This window comes from Megalops cyprinoides, chromosome 4, assembly GCF_013368585.1.
Source record: "Megalops cyprinoides isolate fMegCyp1 chromosome 4, fMegCyp1.pri, whole genome shotgun sequence".
Classification (NCBI taxonomy): Eukaryota; Metazoa; Chordata; class Actinopteri; order Elopiformes; family Megalopidae; genus Megalops; species Megalops cyprinoides.
In genome coordinates, this window is record NC_050586.1 from 39,519,504 (window position 1) to 39,542,973 (window position 23,470).

General features: G+C 39.4%; 1 protein-coding gene across 2 annotated transcripts; it reads right to left on the minus strand.

Moving 5' to 3' along the window:
• Positions 1-58: 58 nt before the first annotated feature.
• On the minus strand, positions 59-23,353 carry ap3s1 (adaptor related protein complex 3 subunit sigma 1). 2 transcript variants are annotated; one of them, XM_036527530.1, is made up of 7 exons: positions 23,119-23,353; positions 17,836-17,927; positions 12,205-12,316; positions 11,868-11,939; positions 11,151-11,258; positions 5,344-5,385; positions 118-189 (listed from the first exon to the last, which is right to left on the minus strand). In XM_036527530.1, the coding sequence occupies exons 1-6, from the start codon at positions 23,185-23,187 to the stop codon at positions 5,350-5,352; spliced, it is 489 nt and encodes a 162-aa protein (XP_036383423.1). In that variant the 5' UTR covers positions 23,188-23,353; the 3' UTR covers positions 118-189; positions 5,344-5,349. The 2 variants fall into 2 exon arrangements, with proteins under 2 accessions (XP_036383422.1, XP_036383423.1); XM_036527529.1 differs by lacking the exon at positions 5,344-5,385 and having other exon boundaries at positions 59-189.
• Positions 23,354-23,470: the final 117 nt, after the last annotated feature.

The following is a 23,470-nucleotide window of genomic DNA, read 5'->3' on the forward strand; positions in this document are numbered from 1 at the left end:
GTGTCCATTTCCGATGCGGGAGGAGCCCCCCCCCACCCCTCCCCCCTCCCCACGCCCCCACTATTTGAAGGAGGGTAGATTTGGCACTTTTATGCTGATGTCTCCGATGTTGATGTTTCGGGGGATCTCCGGGAGGTTCATGTTCTTGACGGCCGACACGGCCCGGGCCGGCGCCCCCGCAATGCCGGCCTGCGGACGGGATGGGGGGGGGGGGGAGAGAGACAGAGAGGGGCGTCGGGTTAGGGTGAGCGTCGCCGCCTCAGGGCCACAGCACGAGACGGCGGGGGAGGCGGAGACTCTCTCGACGCACGGCACACAGAGACACAGGCACCGACGGACGATGTGCGAAGCTTAGACGACTCACGCGCACGCATGTGCACCGCAACATCCACATACCCACACCTCCACAGACGTATGCGCATGCAGTCCTCTGTCACCCGCTACTCAGGCCACAGCCAAATACACATACACGTAGGCAGTGTCCTGAAGTGTATTTCACAGAACTAGGCATACTTGTTTGTATAGGCTTTAAAGAGCAGAGGCAGTTTTAATTAAAAAAGTGAACCCACCAAACTTTTTTGTAGACTGAAAAAAGGATGCAAGGAGAGAGTAGGGGGAAAGTAGAAAAATGGATTTTGACATGAAGGGAGAGTGGAGATATGCCAGCTACAGAAGCGTGTATATAATTGATAAACCTAAATTTGGCATGCGTGCATCGTGACATGTTGGCCTCGTTGAAGCTTTTAAGGACGAGAAGCCTGCAGTGGTTGAGATGAAAGAAATAACTAGCACAAGTTGGATAAAGCAAAATTTAATTTCCTTTTTTTCATGCAAAAATCATAATCACACTGTGTTGAGCTACTGAACAGGGTCCAGAATCATTAGCGTTCCCTGGCCAGGATTTCCAACATACTGCTTATGCTTAGCAATAGCTAATTAGCCATAGGGCCAACTGACAGCAGTGTGCCCTGGCAGGTGAACAAATTCACAATTCACGCTGATGCTGGTAACATTGAAAAGAACCTTGTTTGGATATGACTGTCTTCCTTGTATTGTCAGTTTACAAATCTGACATTTTACACCTAAATAATGGTTGTCAGGCAATTAATATTGCTTTCACCTGTGCTACTATCTCTTATTGCTCATCTATGCTATCATTAACAAAAGTGACATAAGTGAAGACAAAAGCGAAGACAATATCACTACACACTACTGACAGCCACTGTTCCACAGTATATAGTCTTTATTTTGTTGAATTTATTTTTCTCTCTGTCAAGATAATGTGTCATGCTATCTACATTTCCATCACTGAAAGACAGACAAGAAGGTTGCCTTTAGCTAGCTAATCATCCAAATGAATTTGGTTTTGGTGTGTATTCAGCAAGGTGGTCATAGCAGGAAGCATAATAATTGCATGTCAATTCTGCATTTTATACATGCAATATTTATTTTCAGACTTCTGGTATTTAACATCAAGTATTTGTTCTAATATTATTTAATCTGCAGAAAAGAAAAGTAAGGACATAACTTCTGTCATGGTAATTCAAGTAAATTTAAAATAAAAATTTAAAAATTCAAATGATGGCATTCTGCTTGGCACATATTTTGTCACAGAATGCCAGAACTATGAGACTGACAAATGCTTATGCATTTTAAAGTGTGGTTGTCTAATGCGCACATTTAGACACAATTTGAATCTAGTGACACAGCATAATTTCATTCTGTCAGACAGCCTTAGTTTCATTTAACTCCAGGGTCAACCCAGGTTCAGACTTGGCTACCGAGTCAACCGTGGTCTCCACTGAGTTCATCCCAAGTTCACTTGAGCCTCTCTGCTCCAGGACTGCTGCCACACCACAGGCAGGCAGGCAGAATAAAATCTGCAGTGATTACTGACTCAAAATGACACGCTATATGGTCGTGGTTCTCAAAGTATAGGTCCAGCCCAAGACAAGGTATTTTCCCAAGATAAGGACTGAAAATAGATACAAATCAATACAAACACACTAAAGTACTTCATTGCACATCTTACAAAACACTGATGTTGCAATTATACTCTTAGTTCTATGCCTTTTACACATGTGTACACATAATGTCTGCTGCCTGAGTTACTTATCAATGCGTAAATAAATGACAAATTAAATGTGTCAGGCCTCTGGTTAATTGATCGTGTTTCTGTTTGGATCTTGAATGAAAAGGTCAGAGACTCACAGCTCTAACCATCCCCCAAGGTCATCTTCAACAGTTAGACCCAAAAATGAAGCTTAAAGAAGGCAAAGACACCCCTTTCTAATTCAAAAACTAACACATGAAAGACAATATAGCAATATACTGACAGTTACTGTAAAGATTCAGACAGTTTAAGAACCATATTTCCACTTATTTCACAGTATTCACTTTAACAAAATGCATTGGTTTGCCTTGAAACCAAAGGATTCAATAACTTTATTATACATGTTTGCTGGCAAATACATTAGGTCACAAGGTATGACCACCAGAAATCCAGTTAATGGGCCAGATTTGGCAGCCGTGGCACAGGCTGACCTGACTCACAGCAGAGTGCAAATATGCACAGTGTGCCGTTAGCCAGCTGCCAGGCTGAAAACATACTGATACTGTATAACAGACTGGGTGGTCATCTCTAGGGAGACTATGCATTCTCCATTTCTTCATGGTCCAGCGAAACGGTTCCGGTTGCTACTTGATTTGTTCTGTTGATGGATTTTTTTTTAAAGAAAATTCATGAGAGGGCAAGCTGGGAACTTATTTCAGCCCAAAACGATTGCCTTTTACAACAATGCAATCTATACTCATGAGAATCCAATCCAAACTAACAGCAGTCTTCCTGCTAATGAATATTCATAAACACAGGCCCTCATCAGAAGTCTGATGAGAAGCTCAAATGCAAAGTTATTTCCATTATAAAGTTATAAGGTTCTATGTGCATGTTAGTATGATGCACGTATGATGTTCCTACAGATAACTGGCAGGAACTGTGTAAAATTAATTAAATTGCATGTCCAACTTAATGTTCATTCACACTGTTACTAGCTGTGGATAAGAGCATCAGCCAATTAAAAAGCAACGTGGAATATACATCTCATTAATACTGACAGTATTTCTGGCAATAGCCACTGTGACTGAACTCATGCACAGCACCAAAACAGGTGCAAGGTGTTCCAAACAGCTGGTATTTCCACTTATAAGAGGTCCACCTGAACGCCTGACTACAACTACAGTTGAACTACAGTTATAGAAGTACTAGGAGTGATAAACTGACTTGCCACTGGCCATTCATTTTCAGTCATGCAAACCATAGTCTGGGGCTAGCTATACTGAGGAATCCCCCATGTCATTAAACATGACTGTGGTCACAGAATTAAAGAGACACATCAATGATGTGCTGAGAGCAGTGATTGGCAAGCATCTATTGAGGTGGCGCTGTGTGGTGTTAACAGGTATCTTCAGCACTTACTTAGTGAGTCATATAACAGTAAGGTGCGTCATGGGCATTTTTGATCACCTAGATTTCGACAGCTAAACTCACATACTGATAATGTGAAGCCCACTGAGAATGTATAGAAAAGACAATCAGGTTCATATTTGTATAAATCTCATCTGGCATCTGGTGTTCTGCATGTCCTCATGCTCAGTGTTAGGCTCATACCTTTTTAGTATCACAGCCTGCTATACATATCCCCAGTTCTGTTAGCACAGCCTTTATGGGTATATTAACGGGTATAGTCATGAATTGAGATTAGGAATACTATACCCAATGACAGAAAACAGAGTTTTCTGTCAGTATTTTAGTTGCTCAGTTATGAATTAAATGTTCTAATGTAAACCTTTTCAATAACTGTCAGTATAAAAGGTGATCACACAAATAAAAGCAAAAAAAATACTCCAAATATCCAAATATCATTGCATACCATTATACGACAACACTATTATAATACAAATACCTGCAGAAAAACTAATGGTAAAAGGGGAACTAATAACTAGCAAAAAAAAAAGAAAGCACTGTTAGACACAAGATGAAGTGAAAAGCATTACAGGAGCTGTGAAGAGCTCATAAAAGGGATAGGGAGATATAAAGTAGTATTTCACAAATCAGCTTTTGACCTTACCCCTTCCTTGATTATGTGATCTGTTTGGCTCCTCAAATATCCCCCTTCCTCTCTCTTCCTCTCTATTTAAATCACATTATTATTTAAAAAAAAACTGAAATACTACAGATAATACAAGCTAAACAGCCTTAAATTCACTTTTGATTTTTCTGGTACTTCAGAATGAACAGGCTCCTCTGTCTAAGATAAAATCAGAAGCAATGGGCACGGTGCACTACGGCACCACAAAGCGCTGAACAATCTCAGCCAGTCATTTCATTGATGATAGAATCAAATCAATGAAAGCACATTAACACAGCAATTAGCACAAACGCTTTGGCACTTTGCGAAGCACAGCTCTGCCTGTAATGAGTATTACGGTCCTTACATATGGAGCTTCGGGGGGAAAAAAAGAAAGTACTTTTCATCGACTCAGTCTCTCCTGCAGCAGTTCAATCAGGACAAGGAACAATGTCACTGATTCTTTCAGCGATTTAAAGGTACCTAGGGATGTTCTTTGAAAAATTATGAGCAAAATGCCTTAAAATTATGGCTTACCATGCATGTTTAATTGGACGAGGATATTAATAATATGTTTTCCAGAAAGAGACAGTAGCCCTTTGAAAAGGAACCCCCCAAGGAAAGTATTTGGTTTGACATTCCAAGCACCTGCCGGATCAATGACGCTTGCCAAGATGATTCGTAACTACTGTCTATGTACAAGCAAATACATTTCCTGGGGTTTTACATTTGTAGAACCTCCCCAGGTGCCTTTTAAAGACAGTCCTTTAGGGCAGTTTTCAAACTAAGTAATAAGCACAAAAACATTTAAGTTTCAGATTAGACTGCCAAGTTAGCTAAATTCTATTATAACAGGTATTACATAATAAGTACTTAATATTAAAGTATAAAGACCGAAGAAACTACCATGTTAGGGTTTCTGTGACTTAGTGATTAGCCTGAAAAACTGTCTTAAGGACAAACCAGCAGATTCCTTACCTTTGGTTTGGCCAAAAAAAAAAAAAAAAAAAAAAATCAAATACCAGTTGTTACAAGCTATGACAAAAACATGGCTGATTTGCTTCTTTTCAGGGTAGCATTTTTGGGTCTACTGTGAAGCATTAATTAGCATAAAAACATAATGCATAAAAATGTAACTTTGTGTGTAAGTGGTCGACCCTCTGGAAACTACTTGGCTCAAGTGTTGCAGGTTACTTTGTGTGAAATTCAGCAGTACCTGTGTCTACCTGTCCTGTCTGGGAGACTGAAAGATAAACGTCTGCAAAGAGAGAAGAATGGAAAGAACTAGAAAAGGTCAGGAAAGAGAAATGAGGAATGGTTGTTAAAGCATAGCAAAATTAATCACAGTTCATATCATAGAAACAGAATGGTGTGACCTACCATAGACCGCACATTTTAAAATAGAAATGCATTTGTATCGATCAAGGACTAGCAATCATAGGCTGGAGAATGAGACCTGAGCCTTGAACACAGAAATATCTGTCAGATAAGTATTGATTAAATATGAGAGTTAAAAGTAACAATTATAAGTTCAATTAAAGAAAGTTCATGAAAGGTAGCATTTTCATTTCAGAAAGGAAATGGAATATTTAAGGCATCATGCCAAAGGGGCAAAGTAAGAGCAGGAAGATATTTATATATGTGCTTTTAGGGAAATGACAGCTACTGTATAGTACTGTGTGTGTGTGTGTGTGTGTGTGTGTGTGTGTGTGTGTGTGTGTGTGTGTGTGTGTGTGCATGAGCGCATATGTTAAATACTACTACACTACTACACCTTTTCTGTCTTTACATATTATGGGAACAATTAACTAACATATTTGAACTTTTGTTGAGAACAAAGATTTCATACAGCTAGAATAATTCTGATAAAAAGCATTGTCTGCTAAAATTATAACTATAATTTTTCACCAAACAGTGCAGATGAGTACAAAGTGCGTGCTGATTTTATATCAGATAAGACTTTTTTATTGTGCTCTTCTGATTTAAATCTAGATGAAACTGAAACTCTGTAAACAGCACCATTTGCAAGTATAAAATTGCGGTCTGTGGTAGGTCCAAGAAGGAAAAGACAAGAGAACAGATTTGATGTTTGGGGAACTGTCAAAGACTTAGCTCACATCTGTCAAGAATGATTCAGAAAATAAGGATAAGGCAACTTCACAATTAAACATGTATTTTCACATCTGTTTATACTCAGGCCTACTTCCTGATATAGACACATAATACATCAATGTCAATGGTGTATGTGACCATGCATCTCTAGGACAATCATAAATCAAATCATTCAAATCACATAATTTCCTGGGCTATAATGGCTGATATAAATTTAACTCTCTGTTAATCTCAGTGTAGTTACATTACATAATCACAGAATCAAATCAGTGAACAAATACACACACGATTACACATTTTTCATGTACCCCAAACTAGCACTACCAGTCCAAATAACAGCGAGCCAAAGACACTTAAAACTTTGTAAGACCCAATGTGAAAGGGGGCATTCCATCTAACTGCTATGTTAAAGACAAATATGAGATAATGAATGTAACTAGACTACATTACTACCATTATGAATTCCAACTGTATCTCCATATACTGTATGTGTGCATTGTTTAAAAAAAAATTGCAATCAAAATCTAACATTGCAACAGCTGAATACAGGTGAAAAATCCTTTGAAAAATACCTTTCAGCAGAGACAACAGGGACAAAACGGATCAACAGTATTTACATTTCAATCAGAAAAAAATTAAGCATAATAGCTGCTTTACAAAATAAATGTAGTGCCTGTGCTCTGGTACCATGTCCTTTTTTCATATTGTTGTACAGAGGATTTGCAAAGAAATCACAAATGCCTGTTAGCATAAGGGAGCCACCAACCAATCAACAAATAAGTCATAGGTCCATTGCATGGGTGTCATGTATGGTAGCCATAGCTGTGAGTATCAATAAAAAAAAAAACTCTGATCTATCCAGAAGATTAATGTACAATTCTGCTTGCATTATTTTCAAAATGCACCACATATTAAAGGAACTGGTGCATATAGACTTCTTATAGACTTCTTATACCAGAACCTCCGAGTGTCATTTTCATTTGAATTAAACTTACAAGTCAATTCTTGCTGTATGGATTTCTTTCAAATAAAGTTATGTGGCTGCCCACTGTTCTGTGTTGTACTGGTTTCAATTGTCAGCATTTTACAGCATATGTTCAAACACACCTTATTTAATCTGCTGTTAATTACTTGTTTTTGATGAAAATATTTGTAAAAACTCTGGAATGGAGTGAAATGTGTCAGAAGAGCCTTTTTGTGAATTACTGTTCAAATTTTACAGAAATCCCATCTGACCCACACTTCGAAAACCTGAATTCTTAAAATAGCAATCATGTTGCCACGACTGCGTTTCTGCAACCTCAGCAAAAAAGATCTCTATGACAAATGGAAGGCTATGCTGCAGTATAATTGAAGAGTGGTCAGAGGGGGAAGACCTTATGACTGCATTTCATGCTGTAGGTCTAAAACTTTGACAGTGATTCATCTGCCGTCCCCACCATGCCACGGCATCATTTCTGCTCAACAGGAACCAAAGCTCTTGTGACCACAACATTCAAATGGATTCAGGCCGATGATATATTGAGTAACAGCACGAATTGTGGCCGGAATGAAGTAGGTCATAAAGCAGTCACAAAGACCAGGTTTTTGGTGTCAGACACAAGTGGTCTCTATGCCCACCTGCAGCCCAGAATATTCATGCTGGGGACTTGGAGAGGACAGCCAAGGAGGCCTTGCAACCACAGTTTAATAAAGGTTCATTCACTGATCATTCAGTCACAATATGACAGCATTGATTAACTATCACCCCAAATCTGCTCTGGCATTCCAGTCACATTCACCTCACTTGAGGCCAAACAAGGCTGACTGCCATCTTTAAAAGGTCAGTGCATGCACACAGAAAAACAAACCAACACAACAGAGTTAAACTGATCTATGATCAGGATGACCAAAGACCCCTCATGAAAATACAGTCATAAGGGCTCCCTGAGTGCTCAGTGCTACTCTATATGACCACATGCATATGCGGTAACATCAGTCAACCATGAACAGCATATTTCAACCAGATCATGGAAACACTACTGAACATATTTGTTTCCCTGGTTCAGTACCAACATGGTATCTTTGCAAAGCACAAAGGTGCTTGCAAACTGGCATGGCATACTAAAACTGTGTTCATATAACAACAAAGTGGGCAACTGAAAGTAAGGATCATAATATATTACGATAAAACATTTGTTGTAGCATTACCTGGAGCTAGCAAAACATCTTACAGTTTTAGATGGAATGTGCATAAACTCATCTTCAGAGAAACAAAGTGGACTGTTACAATAACTGCAGCAAAAATGTATACTGTGATAATTTATACTATGCTGAATATACATTACAAATACATTACAAACACTTATCTTGTGGAATGAAGGACTTAATTCATGAACTGTAACTCAAAGGCATACAGCGGTTAGAATGAAATATAATGCGCCCCTTCACAATGATCATCATTATCAATACTTTCAGATGAATAGAGGACATACTGTATTATAGAAGACATATTATTATGTTTAAAATATCACTACTAGCCGACACCATATTATCCATGCAATAGTGCTATTGGTAGATTAGCTTTACACTTCAGTATAAAACCAAACACATTTCCATTTGTTAGCATGGTCCTCAAGATGATCTTTTAAAAAAGAAAGTAAACCTTTAGCCTCCTGGTATGACATACAGTGCATTTTGCCCACTAGGCAACAAGATGAATATATAGTTAAACTATAATTATAATCATTATCTCCAGAGAGTATTTGTACTTGCTGGGTCTATTGTAGTCACAAGGAAATTTAAATGTTCCTTTCTACCATATTTTTACATGCTGACACCACACATAATATGCTATATGTAAGGCACTGTTTAGTGTTAACCGCATCAATCAAAGCAACAGTTTTCATGACCTCAGAAAAGCTATTTAGATTACATGCTTTTCCATGTGAGAATATAATACAGAATTTGTACATAACTAACATTAATAAACCAGTCTTGACTTATGAAGATCTACTAAAGCGGTCCAAACATTCTCACATAAACAGACAAATGAATGAATAACCATTATAGTTACTGATAACTATGAACTCCGGACATGTGGCCATTTTGATTAATGTGTCATTTTTATCTGGAAAATAAAATTTTTACTGTTTGTAGCCATTGTTCATGTTTTGTTTTAATGATAAGATTATTGTGTTTCCTTGTACCAATTAAGGAACTAAAATGTTTTCTATACTGCTTTGTTTAATTTAAGACTAAGGTTTACATGACAAAAAGGTTTACCTGAAACTTTAAGTTCATCTTCACGAAAAAATTTCAGATGCATGACACAAACACATGGAAATTTAATTTTACAACTTCACACCTCAATCTTCATAAATAAATGACATATTCCATAGAGTTTTTCCATAGCATTCCCAAGTTGTTAATTACACTAATTGTAAATATGAGGCAAGAATTACAAGTCAGTTCAGATTCCATTAGTTATATTATGGATTATTATTATTATTATTATTATTATTATTAATATTATTACACCATCTAGCAAATCACAGAATTTGCCTTGGGAAATGGTTTCATAAAGAAATGAACTTTTCTTCAGCAGTAATGAAATATTGTTGCAATACTGACTGCACTCAAGAAGACCTGCACAAGACATGCATTTAGGTCACAACACAAGCTATCAAGCACAGCATCAAAGGTAACAGGTAACATCTCTTCAAAGATGATGAAAGCAGTTAAAAGCTTTTAAGCCTGATGTCGCAGAAGCCCCAGACACCACACCATGATTAAGTGCAGATCTAAAGATCACCTTGACTCTGATGGCTTACTAATGTAATTTGCCATGAGACATTCTTATTTAAATGGAAACTGACTGAAATGTCCTCAACTGCTTGAAGGTTTATTTCATGCATTTCATTGGCATTAGGAGCAACAGAACGTGTGTACAACTGAGTTGCTTACACCAGTCTCTACTTATTCCACCTGTTAAAGTATTTGGAAAGAGGAAAGTTGCAACTTTTTTGATGTTGCAACCCATTTTAAATGCGGTATTCACTGCATCCAGGTTGTAACTTCCGCCTGACTGTCCCACTCTGTGACAGAATGTTCAGAATAAAAATAAATTGCCATATGAGTGCCATAGTTCTGATTTGTCACCAAAAGACACAAACAAAAATGGAATCTGGGCATAAAAATTAATAACTTTCTATTTTTACCTCAGCTGAGGAGCAGTTATTGCAAAGATTCTGAACAGATGAACAGCTTGGGGATTGCAGCTGAATCATTCAGGCCAGATGGTAGGTTCTCTCTGGTCCAGTAGTCTTTGACTAAAACACCATCAAATCTTGCCAGTTTTCCATTCATCATCCCACCACCCACTCACCTGCACCACCCCCCCCCCCCCCCCAACATTTCTCCCAAGTTCTATCCAGAAACACAATAGGTAAGTGACTTGAATGAATGTCTAATAGTGGCAATGTGATACAGCTATGTAAACCACATGTGTCGACATTCACCTCTGATCTCACCAAGATTATGGGCAATGTGTCTGACGTTAGTGTTGAGGTTGACGTGGATGTTGATGTTGAGGACCGGGTTTCCAGGGTCGCGCTGGACTGTGTGCAAGTTGGGATACCTGATCGGAGGCAGCGGACACCCGAGGCGGTTCGGATTTTGCCGGGCGTCTCGCGGGGGGTAGGACCTCTCCCAGTTTGCAGCAGAACCGAGCAGCAGCAGCGGTGGCGGCGGCGGCGGCGGCGGCAGGAGCAGCCCACGGCACAGGCCAGCGAGCACGTGCACCGGGCGCAGGGGGAGGGGGGAGGGGAGGGGGGGTAGCACAGGGGCATTGTGGGAGCATGCACGGGTCCACAGTCATGCTGGCACAGACCTGGAGAGGGGAGGGGGGGCGTATCGCACTGACACTCTTACCTCAGACTTCTCCATCTTGTTCTGGGCGTCGACTTGTGTGATGATCTCGTTCATGTTCGTCTCCAGCACCATCCCTCCCATCACCATCTCTGCCAGTATGTTGTGGACCTGTCAGACACAAAAGCAAACACACCTGATGACTCACGTCCCCCGAGGGCAACTTCCCATAATATGTCCTCATAGATACCCTTTTATTACAAGTTACCAGTGGTCTATTTATGATTATTTTTGAATGAGGAAGACTCTATAGACAAAAATTCCTATGCTGTTACTCAGGTAATACAATAGAGTATATAATTCTAGCTGTTACTTAGTCATGCAAGTTAATTCACATGGCAACATTTTTTTCCTTCACCAGGAAAGATCCTGGATACATTGCCAACGTTCATCAAAAGACTATCACTTCCACAGTTCCGAAACCAATTTGTCATCTGAATAACCAACCTGCCTGGTTTACCCTACAAACCAATTTCTAATAATAATCATCATCATAGTCATTATCATCATCATCATCATAATAATCAACAAACAATAGCTTAGATAAAATAAATATTTACTTTGATTGAGAGTATTTAATGTATATTATTTCAATGTCACAATACTATATTAAAAGTATTCAAAGCAAAAAACTTCAATTAGAATAACCGGATTTCATTTTCACTGGATTTTCATTTGTACTGGATTTCAGTTGAATTCAAATTGAATGGAACTCCTCACCTTATCCACATGGAAAATTAAGTCCAGTTCACAAACATTCTCGAAGCATTTGTCCAGCGTTTCCACAAATACCTGTAAAAACACTGGGATCAGTTTCTTCAGGGAAGTCAACAGTGCAGTGACACATGAAGTAAAGAAAGGTCAACTCAAACAAATCTGAGATACAAACATAAGAGAGGCGGAATGATAAATGATACATTGTGAATCGGGATGTTGCAATGCATCCAAGGTGAAACTGATACATTATTAGTAGGCTAATCAAGAAACTATGAAAAAACAGTAACACTAAATGTAATTCAATGTCTGGTGATATTTAAATGGAAAATGATTTACATACCTGGATTAAATCTAAAATGCCTAGCTCACTTTCTGAGGAGTCCACACAGAACACAAAGTACAATGTGGCATAGTGTCTGTAGATTAGCTTGTTGTCAGACCCTCCGATCAACCTGAGAAAACACACATGCACACATTTAAGAGCACATAAATTCTCACCTCTTACCTCACCACTGTAAGTATATTAAATCTCTTGTGCGTTACTGTCATGACAGTGGTCACGCAGCTGTCAGCAAGATGCACCTCAATGCACCTTTTGATGGATCCTTAAAGACTAATAATAACATTAAACCCAAGACCCAAAAATTAGTGAACATGAAATATTAAAGTATCAGAATCTAAGTAAATGGGGAATAATGCCATTTGAATGGCTCATTTTTGTCCTTATTCCAGTTAATGATTAAACATTACTACTGAAAGTATGCTGTCATCTGAAAATCTTTGGAAGTCAATGTTCAATGTTTCCTTTGAGTCCTCAAAATATGTGAGTTTAAAATCCATTTCCTCATAATTATGCTAACTGAATACGTCAGTTTGGATGGAAATTAGACTTCAAACAGCCCAGTTTAAAACCTGTTACATGCAGACATACTTTCAAACAAATATTTCTGATAAATAGGCCTAATTACAGCAAACTCTGGTGACAATCTCAAATGGTGAGAGTGTAAGAAATGACCATCAAAAAGTGCCAAAAAAAGCATCAAGACAGATATGTCATTTGAGACTTATATACAGGAGACATTTACATCTTAAAAGGAAAACTACCATCCAAGCCATCCCACTAATACAGTGCTACACTATTCTAATTACAACACATATGACAAATCTGTTGGCAGTCACATGCACCATGATGAATACAGCGTGTCCACATGACTGAATACCGCATATTCATGAGGACCACATGTTCACACTTCACAAAAAAACGTGAAAAAATATGATTTTGCAAACAAGTCGGGCATGACGATGTTGAAGTCGGCAAATGTCAAGGAGGCTGCGGACAATTTACCTACAGGACTGGCTGTGCCTGCCAGGCTGTGTGCCATCACTCAAGACAGAGGAGAATGTGGCGGCCAGCCAAAGTGGGCTTTACAGAGATCAGTCCTCCGAGCCATCTGTCCAGTGTGCTCACACTGCAAACTGACACTCCAGCACAGAAAGACACACTTTGCCATTGCTACATCGGAACTCAGATCAACTTCAGCATGTAAAAGAGAGGAGTACATTGACACATGGTGACAAGTCACTTATGGGACCATGTCATTCAAGGCACCCTTTGACTGTCAGCTGTGTTTGAATTCTGGTCATTTTCCTTTGGGTATCTCTTGTGTAAATGTTTAAACTGACACTACTATGTACACGAACGAGTAACAGTTTGAACAGAACTGGCAGAACAGAGTATTTTAGGGGTATAAAACCAAATGACTGGCAAATCAAGTAGTCAGAGCATGCTTCTCGAAGTGAGAACTATTTTGAGAAACTATAAAGGGAAAAGGAACATAAAAGCTCTTTTTTTTCTGTCATTATGAACCGCTGTGTTTGAATCTGCCACTGCACTTTAGGCTTGTCTCACCTCAACCTCTGCGCCCGTGGAAATGAATGCAGCCCTGCAATACACTCGCAAGAAGCCAAGTGCTAATTTCTGCACTTTGTCACACGGCGCTCCACAGTGAAGTGGGTGCCAACTGGAGAAGAGGCGCTACCCCCGTGACATCATCCAAGCAACTCGTAGGCACCTGATGAATCGCAGGGGGAAATCCTGGCTGATCTACCCACCCCTACCCCAGTGGAACAAAACCAAGTTATTCCGCTGCTGTGGGCTCTGTCGTTTTTGGCAGATGACATGGCCAGCTTTGATCCTTGGAGCCACGCAAGAGCTGGTTGTCTGAAAAGACTACAACTGACTCTGGAAGAACAGTCACATGAACAGTATCTGCTCAAGACAGAACAGTTTTGGCGCTGACAGAAAATAACCCAATAACATTTATTGGCAAGACTACAGTCACATAACCTACTGCAATAAGAATTACAGGGACTGAAATTGTGTTATTCAAATGACCGACAAAGGTCAGCACTATGCATGCTAAGCCTTTTCTAATAAACTTTCCACACTTTGAACTGTAGTCTTTCTAACACCATGTTTCTGACAATATAATCATATGAACATTGTTCATGGAAGTCAAAAGGATCTTCATTTTGCAATTAATGCACTAAACAGCAGATTTTCCTCACATCAGTCAGTAACAGTAACAACATTAAAACTAATGATATGATATTATTACACTCTAATATATAATTATATGAATACATGAATATGAAAAACAAATATGAAGGTACTCTGACAGAGAGTGTAAAAGGATATTTTTAAGCAGAAAACTTATTAATATTGTTAGTCACCTCCCGGAGGAGCGAAATGAGATTTATTCCGACAAAGAGGCAGATCCGATGTTTGTAGCAAAAGACAGGTAGGTTTATTTGCACAGCCGGCCGTGGGAACATCATCACTGAGCAGACGTTCAACTAGTATAACATTTCGTTCTTTTTTTATATAGTTAATAGCAGGCACATTTACATACGAGTTATGATGACCAGCGGGGGTGCTGTTTCTGATTACAGCTACCTCTCTAATTGGGTATTTCCTGAGCCCTGTAACCTAATTGGCTCCATAGGGTTCACAAGAGGCGCCGTTTGGCTCTGGTCGGATGTAGCAACATCGCTTTGTATTCGAATATACATCGCTTGTCTCCAGCGTTTGTATTTGAATACACATTGCATGCGTGTCTCCGGATCAAACGCCATGCCGTTCCACAAAACTGTCTCCTAACAATATCCTTATACATTACATTGAATTTCCTTTTGAAAAGCATCTTGAGGAAGGATGCATGAGGCACTCAGTCAGTGAAGAATACAACTGTTTCCCCTCAGCTTTAGAGGTGTAGTGGGTGGCCATACATGACAATGTGGCCACCAAGCCTATAGACATTGGAGAAATTTAAATAATGTATCAACACATGAAATTTAAAAATATATTAAAAATAAAAATACTAGGGTGCACCCCCTCCAATGTGCTTCTGCAATCTTGGTTTTCTGTAACCTATACCATACAATCACACAGAATTAGGCATATTAAAAAGGTGATACTCATTCGCATTGTTTTCATGTCAGATAAAAAAAAAAGACTATGCGAAGAGACATCTACTTATTCTCTTCATAGTGAAGATGTGGTTTGCAGGGAGACGAGCAACATATGTGGATGAACCAGTTCATATAGCCATGCCGGGAAAGTGCAGGAAGTTTCGGCTGTAAAAACAGGTTGCTATGATCAGCAGTCACCAGCCTGCTACAACCGGATGCACTGAACACTGACTACTGATGTCTGTGTCTGATTGGAAACCTAGATAAACATGGCAAGTTTAAATGTAGAAAAGTTCTTTCTCACACAGAAGGAAACACTAAGGTTAAATATAATGATGATGTGTTCTGACAAAGTACCACAACCTAACCTATGACCTATACAATGCATACTTTTAATCTCCATAATTCATCCCATTATTGATTTTTAATTCAACTGAATAAATTAAGTCCCACGAAGCTGAAAGCGCCAAGACATTTTACAGAAGCAATACTTCACAGGTTGATTTCTAGTCATTCTAAATAGTGTAGTGGCATAAACCAATCTGAAGAATGTTCTCATAAATAGGTTTTTAATATCGTTTTATCACTGCACGGTGAATATAAGCAGTGAAACTATTGAGATAGTTAATAAGGTAGTTATAAGTTAAGAAATTAAGTTAAGAAATATGGTTGTATGTATGTATTTTTAAGGTACTTAAAGATATATATATATATATATTACTTTATTGTTACTTTTCTGCTTTTGCCGGCTTTTTTCCTTGTTCTTGTTCTTTCTAGCTCCTCAAAAATTTCTCTCCTTGTAAATCAGGATTCTGTGTGTAAAACAAGTGATGGCAGCATTTTTATTACAGACCTGTACACAACATCTTTGTCAAATGGGAACTGCCATTACAATATTAAGAGCACATCTCTGAACCATGTGTACAGGTAATGGAGTGGAGGAACTACCTGCTTTTCTCAGAGTGAAATGAATGCCTAATGTAGTGGATTTCAGTGTCTCTCCGATAGCCAGCAGCAGAAGGCCCGTTCCCAGCCCTCCGATCAGGTATCAGGGGCCTCACAATACACTTGCAATTCAGTATTCTCTCCCAGCTGTCAACAGTATAAATAACTTATTGAGCTCTTTCCTTACAAGGCTTGTGCTGGTATCAAAATGTTCGTATGGACGATATGGTGCAGGTAATTTTCTGGTCTACAGATGCGGAACCCACAGGGGCCTAGCTGCTCCTCCAATGTTATCTCTGAGGGGTAAAAATTAACCTGACTTGTCATTTTGTTGAAAAAGGAAGTCGGATATCCTGTGCCCCCGAACATGAAAAATGCTGACCGGAGCGTGCTGGGTTTGCTTCAAATACTGCATGAGCATTCAAAGCAGTGACTCACTAACTCACACACACACACACACTTCTGCTGCTCTCCTCAACCTTCTCCCCACTGCCAACACATTTTCACACTGACATGTGTGTATACTGACACCAAACCGCAGAAGTGTGAAATTCCCCATGCATTACCTGTTGGTTATGACCCTATGAAGCTTCACTTTAATTCTGTCATTCAGTACTGCTGCCATTCTCTGTTCAGCTCACAGGTGACTTTTTCCATGAATGCAAACTCATCCACCATCAAACACTGGAAGATCTTCAGATTTGTTACGCATCAAAACTCTGGCAAAAAAGTTCCTACATCCTTCAGTAAGGCTGCTGTTCCATGCACCGTCATGTAAATTGCAGACAAAATGTCCGCCCTTTAAATGAAAAGTTTCACTTTTAAAAGCTAGGATGTCTGTGAGGGTGCATGTAACCTCTACTTTCTATTTGCTTTCTCTGAAGAATAATTCAGTTTAGGTGTAAGTGAGCAAAAGAAGACAACTTGTACATTGCGAAATAATGAATTCATGCATCTCATTTGCTATCATCTATCAGTTTCAGGTAATATTATGTTTCCGTATTTTACTTCATTCACAACAATGCAGTACATTTGAGAGAGGAAGAATGTGCAATTTGGCATGTTATTTATCAAACATTACATATAAAACAAAAGTTATTCACAGGAGTTCTGAACAAAAATGAATGAATATTCATTTGACATTACTATTGTAACACTATATTCCCAGCCTCTATACTTTAGCAGTAGCTGGAAGTTTTGTTTTATATAAAAAAGGATTATTCTCTGGGATTCAATTATTTTAAGATTTTCTTTTTTCATTGCATAGGTACAGAAATGTTCTATAACAACAGTTAATTCTCATTTATCTCACTGTCACTCTCAGTTCAACCCACTCCACCTCAGAGGACTAGCGTGATGTGCAGTTTACCTTTAGGGTAACGTCCAGCCCCACACTCTGGCCTTAGACGTGCCCTTCCTATAAAAGCCCATGAAATGTGTCCTAATGGGTACAGTGCCTGGTTTAAGAGTTTCACAAGACCTCATATTTACGTAACAGTCAACGTCGTGGCATTTCTCGCACAAGCGCTAACTGCAAATAAGCGGACACCCTTACATTCCGCCCTCCAGGAAGTTGCAGACGTTCTCGTCCCTCTTCGACACCAAGTGAAACGTTTCTCGGATGATCTGCTGCTCTGTATCTTCGCTCTGTCAGGTGTGGAGAGGAAAAACCGTCGATTAGAGCGCGCCGTTCTTTTCCACCTTCAGCGGATTCACCTTCGAGAAATAACCGCACAGAGCACTAACAGAAGAGTAACTTCACAGAACTGAGAGGTCAAAAAGAATTCAGAACTCAATCCATACCTTATAGGCCCAGTATAAAAACTAAGCATTAAAACAAAACAGCTTTCCATTCCCCATTTTCTTCCACAATCATTCCATAGCCTGACACACTCCATCTCTAACTGCACGGGTGATGAATAGACATTTAACCACCAAAAACACTACGTGTTAATGCAAAATATGTAGTCTTGAAGAGCAGCTTCAAAAAATAAAATACAGCATGAATGAAAGCAATCATGTTAAAATACACTTACATATTTGAACTAGTCAGGTACCTTTCAACAGCAAGATTCTAATCTAAATGATTAATGTTCCTAAAGAACCCCCTATGCTAAGACTATTAGCAAAAGGTAGAGATCAATGTTTTTTTTAAAGAATGGATAAGAACTCTTTTAATCTGCACATGGAATTTGCTTCAACCCACAGAAAGAATGAGAGAGGGAGCTTTGTATAAGGGTTAGATGGCCTGAGGAAAGTTACAAAACTATGAAATAATTTCAAATGAGCAGGGGTTCTTAGTTACTAAAACTCAATTAGAGCTAAAACTAATAACAGCTTTTCAATATGGTCTCATGAAGAAACACCTCTTGAAACAATGCCTCCTCTTTTCCCCTGTTGTCTAATTTTTGCCTCTGTTCGAGCCACATTGATGGCTGTACATTTAACTTGCTCTTGTATCAAACTCAAGGCTTTCTAAACGCCCCAATTTCTCTCACACTACAGGACTGCCCATATCAACAGAAACCTAAAAGAAGCATGGATTTTTGAGTATGGGAAAGAGAAACATAACTTACATATCTAAATAGAGCTAAAAAGCTATACTAAACTACAGCTTAAGTACTGCTCAACAGAGCCGGACAGACCATGCATGCTACCTTCACAAGTCATCTGCTTTCTCATGAAGTCAGAAGAAGCCAAAGTGCAATTTCTCTTGACATAGAGCCCCCTTTTGAGCTTGTATCCAGGCAACTGGACCACTTCATGGTTTAGATAATAATATTTTTTGCTTTTTATTTTGTGTCATTAAGTGTCCCTCTACTGACCACATTGATTTCTATCACACAATAGACTCTTAACAAAAATGTAATTACAGGAAACGACTCTGAAATGGTGCCCTTAATTTAAGCCTGTTAGTCAACTTCATATTCAGAATAAGGACATATTTACAGAAAGGGCTCATTAAAATGTGCCTGTAATCAGTCAGGAGGGTAAAGGCCATGTCTACAATCCAGCCTCTCATAACAGGCAGTGGCTGAACCAAGTCAAGTGACATGAGGCATGGGACCAGGAGCAGGCGGGCCAAGGCTGGGGGTGGGGGAGGGGGATGGAAAGAAACAGCACCTCCCTTCCCTCAGTCAACCACACCACCCTCCACTCTGACAGACGCTGTATTCCAGGCCCAGAACTGAAGTGATTACATTTCCTTATCTTCACTCCCCTTCTGCTCCGCTCTGTCCCACCAACCAATCAGACTCCTCACTGACGCAAAGCTTTTACCTTTTATTGCACAAACTGCGGGACAGAGATTGACTGAACGCTAAACATATTTGTGCAGTTTACCGGTAGTGTAATAATCTGTCCATTTAATTTCGGAGCCCATTGCTGCCGGCTTCATTGCTCAAACTCAAGCCAGATACTGAAACATCTGTGTCCAGAACAAGCAACACCAAGTCTGTATACGTTCCTTTCAGCTGGGTTCGGCCTACGTTGTCTCAGGTCACCACAGGTTTTTCGATGTGGGAGGAGATAGTGGGGGACTGTCCTGCTAAAATTGGAATTAGAGTTATCTTTTCTTTTAAGCAGACAAAGTGTCAAAATCCTTTAAAACTTCTGACCCCTGCAGATTAGCACTGAATCCTCTGCTCTACAGGTTGCTATTTTCCACAGGGTCTGAAATTAGCTTTTTGGTTCACCACCCAGAGTGGCTGGTAAATGAAAGTTTCAAATCAAGCTACATTTTAACTGGATTCCATGAGGCATATATCTCTATGGCAGCAACATCATGTATTATTAGCCAAAAACATTACAGCTAAAACTGACAGGTAAACTATAGCAATTTTTAATACTACTAGCTAGCTAGCTAATTTGTTGGCAGACATCAAGTACATGAAAAACAGATGAAGCTGGAATCAACCGTATTCACATAGCCACTCAAAAAGGAAGAGAAACATTTTTTTTCCAATGGCATTTGCTGTTCAGAACACAGTCTTCCATTTGACTGCAGTCTGATCACTCAGTTTAGTTAGTGTCTATACATAAATCAATAGTAGAGCCAGCTATCAAAATATCCAATGTGACAGCAATGGTAAAAAAAAAAAACTACTGCTCAGACCAAAACTATCTAGACTCTAGTCAGGTGCCGAATCAAGCCAAATCTTTCTACAGTGGACAAAATTGCAATGCATTGTCACTTGTAACTCGTGATTGAACAACCACAGGAGATTTCACAACTGCAAAATGACAAAGCAGTCCTGGTATAGATATGCAATAAAAAAACAGTAAAAACTAGACTGAAAGGGGCATGCATTTGGGCAGCTTAGGTTGCCTTAGGGTTATCTGACTAATACAGTAGGCTGTGGATTTTTTCAACACAAATAGCACCTGCCAGAGTGGCTAGTGACCCTGCAACTTTATCCAAGGCCAAAGAGAAAATTTACTCACATTTTCAGGCTGGATGGTGTTAATTTTGAACCCTGTTTACATCATCACAACTGTGTGGTCCTCCCTTACCTGTGGCCAGACTCTCTCCCTTAAGCTTACTGGTTAACATGTAGAACATTATCTGCTGAACAGACTTAAAGTTAGTTATACACTTTGCTTTAGAGCCTAACAGTAACAAGTGCCACAAGGGATCACTGCATGAAAAACTAGCTAAACACCACTAAACTGCTTATACAAAGGGATAAAAATATCACTGCTGGCAAAGCTTGTGGTGTTTAATGAGTATGATGGCCGTCTGTCTGTCAGTGCTGACCAGCTTGTGTCAATCCATCTCCAAATGTTGCCATATGCAAATAATTGTCCTGTTTTAGCCTATTATAGCAATGCAAGTCAGCCAAAAATAAATCTTCTGGATGTCCCAGCACCATATGGCAGGTTCAACCTTCGTTTCTTCACAGAGAGAAGACTGTTGGCATATACAGATGCTATAACCACAAGAACCAAGACACAAGTGGTTCACAGTCAGTGACAGAACAGATGATGCCAAAACAATGACCTAGATGGAGAAAACATTAGTATTATAGTTCCACTGTTCACCTCAAAGGCAGAAATAGGTACATTAATTCCCAATAACCTGGTTATCAATGACTGTATTCTCCCCTTCCCTAGCTGACCTAACAGCTTACCTGCTATCAAGGTGGATAAATTTCTGATTATGCATAAATATCTGAGTATACATGACAAATAAATATTTCGCTATAACTTAAATGGAAACAATGAGGCAGTGATAAAAGCTGGGATACTGAAGTTTGGCCACTGTATCGCACACCCAGCCATATGCAGACAGCTCGTACTGGACATTTAGAATGAACAGCAATATTTAATTTTGCCATAACCTCTGTACAGCATTCCATAATATCTGAACTGCTACTGGTGCACTAGTTCTGGGTTTTTGACCCACTCCACCATCACCTCAACGTTGCCATGGGAGTCACATGATATTACGCATGCTGGAGTTGTGGGTGTAGCTTCTCGTCAAGTGCAATACCAACAGCACATGCAAGGCACGGTATATTCCAACCATTAGGATGACAAAACAGAACGAGCTCTTTTAATTACATTACATTACATTATTTAGCAGACGCTCTTACCCAGAGCGACTTACATAGGTTACAGTTAATTAATAACCCATCTGCGTCTTTGGTTTATATTGGTTTAGATTGGTTATATAGGGCAGGCTACCTGGCCATCGTAGCACGTTGTTCATACGCAACTTTGAGAGAGCATTTAGAAAAAAAAGAAAAAAAATCATCTCAAGTGAGTCAAGTCGCTGGCTAGGTAGCTAGCAATACTAGCTTGCTACGTGTCAACGTCGAGATATTACGTTACAGCTCAAGCACTTTTCACCCAGCGTGACAGCCTACTTAAACATTTCTATTCATGCACAAAAATTGCTCAGTCTTGCTGTCGTCACACAAGTCTCGAGACCGACCTCACTTAGCTTTTCTAATTAGTTACCTAGCTAGTTCCTAGCTTGCTGAGTAAAATAATACCACTGTCAACTAGGTAGCCAGCTACCAAAGAAAGCTGCATTAAAACTTGCAACGTAACGTAACTTGCTAAAGTGAATCTGACACTGCACGTCAAGATCACTGACGTAGCCAGCTAGGTAGTTTCTTTGCAATTTAGTTAGCGACCTAGCTAACTAGTTAATTGAATCCCAAAATATATCAGAAGGACAGCATCAACTAACTGTTAACGTCACATCTTGCGTTAGGGTGATTTAGCTAAATGTAATGTCGTGTTGCTCTAGCTGTAATTGATGTTACCCTTACTGGCCTCAGTCCCAAGGAAAACATTGTCAAATTTAAATAAACACAAACAGGCAACAAGCCAGCAGGCTACTGGGTGGTCTTAGAAACAAATTATAATAGCTAGCTAGTGTAATTACCTCCCTAACTAGGCAACTATGTTACTTGTTAGCTAGCTAGAATACCTTGTTAACGTTACCTAATACCATAACATTATTAGCTAGCTAGCTAGCTAGCTATCCACCTAGCTAGCCAGCTATAGTGCAAAAACTGAGACACATAATAGCTAGCCTAGCTAGCTAGAATAGTTAATTGGAAATATAACCATAAAAATAACCATACTTAACGTTGATTTACAAGAAAATATCACATCTATTGCCAGATCTGGAACTGATGACAGTTTTAAATTACAAACAAAAAACATTTCAAATGCATTGATTAATGCTGCTGCTAGCTGCTTCAGTAGCTTGCTAGCTCAGAGAACTTCAGTCACACAGACGTCACTCATGCTACAGTATGCACATTTAGACAAGCTAGCTTGCTTTAATAGCTTGCTACTGATGTCTAGCAAGCTGGATACTCACATAATGCTCGTAGAATTTGGAGAGCCGGGGTTTGCCATGGTTGTTAAATATTAGTATGGCTTTAATCATGGTTTCACAACAATGTGAAGGGAGCGACGATACAATGATCAGTCTCTTTAAGACTGGGTCTGTCGGTTTTTAACCCCCCAGTCTCCAGTCTACCTGAAAACTTAGCTAACGTGTTTGCAGCAAATCCTTCTCAGCTTCATCGCAGGGCGGAAATACTCCACGTCAAACCATTCATCTCCTTCCAACTACAGGAGCCGAGGAGAGCCAAACAACCTGGTCGTCTGAAGTAGAAGGGATGAGTTCCTCGCTCGCCATATATTTCTCGGTATCCTATTGAGGCCGT

Excerpts from the sequence above, each read along its gene's own strand:
- ap3s1 (XM_036527529.1), bottom strand. The coding sequence starts at position 23,187 with ATGATTAAAGCCATACTAATATTTAACAACCATGGCAAACCCCGGCTC. Across the intron at positions 17,928-23,118 it reads CCAAATTCTACGAGCATTAT|AGCGAAGATACAGAGCAGCA; the intron begins GTGAGTATCCAG and ends CACACCTGACAG. Across the intron at positions 190-11,150 it reads ACAAGATGGAGAAGTCTGAG|GCCGGCATTGCGGGGGCGCC; the intron begins GTAAGAGTGTCA and ends TCCCGTCCGCAG.